Consider the following 3,017-nt stretch of genomic DNA (forward strand, 5'->3'; position numbering starts at 1 on the left):
TAAAAATTATTGCAACTCTTTTTACTGAATAAATTTTTTTATTACGTATTTGGTATATAGTACTAATTAATTAGTAGCATCACATTTAAATTCTTAATTTTCATATTTTTATAAATTGTTAAGATGTCGAATACACGTTACCAACTGCACATGAATTTTCTTTCTTCTTCTTTTTTTTTTTCAACGTACAACATGTAATTGTATCAACTTATCCATTGTATAAAACATCTAAAATGCTAATTGTACATCACTACTTTTTTTACATCAATTTTCACTCTCTCACAAAGACGAGGTCCATGATTACACTTGCATGAATTTGTGCTATGAAAAAAGTGTACGTGTAGAATGATTAATAAAATGTTACCTAATATAACATGCGTCAGTGTAGTACTTTTGGTCATGGAATCTGGGCATCAATTCTTCAAGTTGATTTTTCATGAAAAGCGAGTTGAAACTTAAGCGAGAAAATTTGTACCAAAATGGCAACTGCCAAATCTGATTTCCAAAATCACAGGAAATGAAGCCTTCAGCTACAACAAAATAAATATTAAAATCAAATTTTTTTTTTGTATTTTAATATTGTGTTATCGTATTTATGAGATTTTTAGATTCAGAGAAACGAGTGATCTCATTCAAACATTATCAATGCGTTTGACGATGAGATTTAAACTAGAAATAAGTCAAATCTAGTTCACCACTTTAAATTAGTAGCACGCAAACGGATATTATTGTAATGAAATCTCTTGGCAGTCAATAAAGTCGATGCAATCTGAGCAATAAGTAGGCTTGCTTTTACTTTGCCTTAATGGGATTTGGTCATCTCTTTATTACAATGCAATGCAATTCCTTCAATGACATATTTGTTAACTAAGTGCTCGTTTGACATGCTTCTACTTTTGCATTTATTTCTTATAGAAGAGGTCGTAGAGAGAGATATTTTAAATTAGCTTTCTTTTTTTCTTTTTGAAGTTCTTATAGTCAAACAAATTACTTTCAAAAAACCACCCGAACATATTCAAAAATAGTTTTTTTTAGCTCCGTAAACAACATATGACTTTTCAAATGCAATGGCAAACGAGCCCAAAAAAAAAAAAATAATAATAAAACTCAATTTAAAAATACTCAACGTCCCTTTTACTTTCTAGATAAGCACAATCAGTTCAAGTAGGGTCCACATAATTAATGCTAAACAGTCATTACTCATTGCTAACATTGTAATTTTAGTTTTACAACTAATATTTAAAGCTGACAACAGAGCTATAACTAGCACCCCGACATGGGTGAATATTAAACTGAACAACAAGGACAAAAAGGAAAAAGAAAACGTAAAAAATAAATTAACGGTCGTTAACAAGAGGACTGACGGCCGTTTCCTTGCACGGACTTGGTGGTAGACTACTCCTTCCCAATGCAACAAGCCGTTGCACAAACGCTTCGAGTCTCTGTGCATTTGTCTCCGTTAATAACCGTTTCCCGCCAAACGGTAACGACTCAACACCTCTCCCCGTTAACACTTCATCCGGTCGTTCCCCAACACTGTTAGCCTGTAAGGTAACGCCGTTGACATGTTTATAGCTCCGTGATCAGAAACATTTCGATTAAATTTTCAATTAGGTTGAAATTAAAAGAAAGAAACAACTAAAGTCATTTATTTAGAACATTCTTTGCTAATTAATAGCAAAATTAACTGAATAGTAAATGAATTTGAAAAATTACCTGAATTCTGACGTAACTATTTGGGTTCCAGCAGAAGGCATGGCCAAGCATTTGGTCAATGGTTTCAGAGATGCCGTCGAGGGCAATGCCAACGACGGACAACGGCGTACAGTGGCCGTCGCGGCTGAGTTTCAACTTTGATGAAGTGCTCAACGGTTCGTTACCGAGAGAGAGTACCAAAAGGTCATCAATGCCGGTAACTGACGGGAAATCACGCTTGTTATGCAAGACATGAGTTACGGCTGCTGCGGCGGGGTTGTTCATCACAAGTCCGCCGTCTACGGCCAAGCAAGAGATCTTTCCGTCAATCGACGAGAGCTTGAACGGCTTGAACATTGACGGAGTCGCTGATGTAGCGCGGATGACTTTCCAAAGCTCAAAGTCAAAGCTCGCTGACTCCGAGGCGTCGGCACGGGAGAAGACGAATGGTGCTGAGCTGTTGAGGTCGAAGCATGGTATAAGGAGTGGCTTACACGTGTCCTTTAAGGTCAAAACCTTTCCGTCTTCTCTCCTAAGCGCCTGCTTTAGCACCCTATCCATGCTCGTATCGGAAAACCTCTGTCGGCGGCGAAAAACGCCGACGTTTTTCTCCTTGAAAAGCTTCGCCTGATTCTCCATCAGAAAATTCACAGCGTCTTTAGCGGAGAACAGCGGACGACCCGCACCATCATCGGCGACGAGCATTGCGGCGAGAAAAGCGCCAATACCCGTGCCGGCGATAATATCGAAGAAATCCATAATGCGCGCTTGCGAATCACGGGTGATCGCTTGGATCTGAGACTCGAGGTGAACTAAGGCGGCACCGGCAACAATGCCGGTAGGTCCTCCACCATCAATGCTTAAAACACGCGTCTTCTTCCCATCACAGTGATACAACCATTTCTGTTCCAACTTGGCAAAAATCTCCAACGTCACCTTATCCAGGTCCATCACTCTGAACAACTTTCTCTCACTATATAAAACCACCACTATAAATATATAGCTAAAATCACAACAAAAAAATTCAAGCAATCGTGCGAGCTAGCAAGTAAAGTGGCTAGATATATAGCTATGAAGGAAAAATCCGTGAAAAAAGTGAAAATCACGAATTAATTCTGAGAAGTATTAATGGCGATGAAATGCAAGTGTACAGCTTTCACTGTGTGTACTGTGCATTATCTTGCAAGGGACTCGGGGGTGTGGGGTAGTGAGGGGACACGGAGAAGACAGAGTGGGGAAGGAGGTTACGTGTGGGTATATTATATACGCGGATACTTCTAATTTTTTTATTTTAAATTTTTTAATATGTATGCCTATTAATG

General features: G+C 38.5%; 1 protein-coding gene across 1 annotated transcript; it reads right to left on the reverse strand.

Moving 5' to 3' along the window:
- Positions 1 to 1,179: 1,179 nt before the first annotated feature.
- LOC111375141 (probable inactive patatin-like protein 9) lies at positions 1,180 to 2,909 on the reverse strand. Its single transcript, XM_022997935.1, has 2 exons — positions 1,717 to 2,909; positions 1,180 to 1,544 (listed from the first exon to the last, which is right to left on the reverse strand). Exons 1-2 carry the CDS (start codon positions 2,644 to 2,646, stop codon positions 1,338 to 1,340), a joined length of 1,137 nt encoding a protein of 378 aa, XP_022853703.1. The 5' UTR covers positions 2,647 to 2,909; the 3' UTR covers positions 1,180 to 1,337.
- Positions 2,910 to 3,017: the final 108 nt, after the last annotated feature.

The sequence above is a fragment of the Olea europaea genome, unplaced genomic scaffold, assembly GCF_002742605.1.
Source record: "Olea europaea var. sylvestris unplaced genomic scaffold, O_europaea_v1 scaffold13405, whole genome shotgun sequence".
Taxonomy (NCBI): Eukaryota; Viridiplantae; Streptophyta; class Magnoliopsida; order Lamiales; family Oleaceae; genus Olea; species Olea europaea.

Bases quoted from the DNA above. Each gene is read 5' to 3' on its own strand.
- LOC111375141 (XM_022997935.1), bottom strand. From the start codon at position 2,646: ATGGACCTGGATAAGGTGACGTTGGAGATTTTTGCCAAGTTGGAACAG. The intron at 1,545-1,716 runs GTAATTTTTCAA...GTTACCTTACAG, and splicing joins ATAGTTACGTCAGAATTCAG to GCTAACAGTGTTGGGGAACG.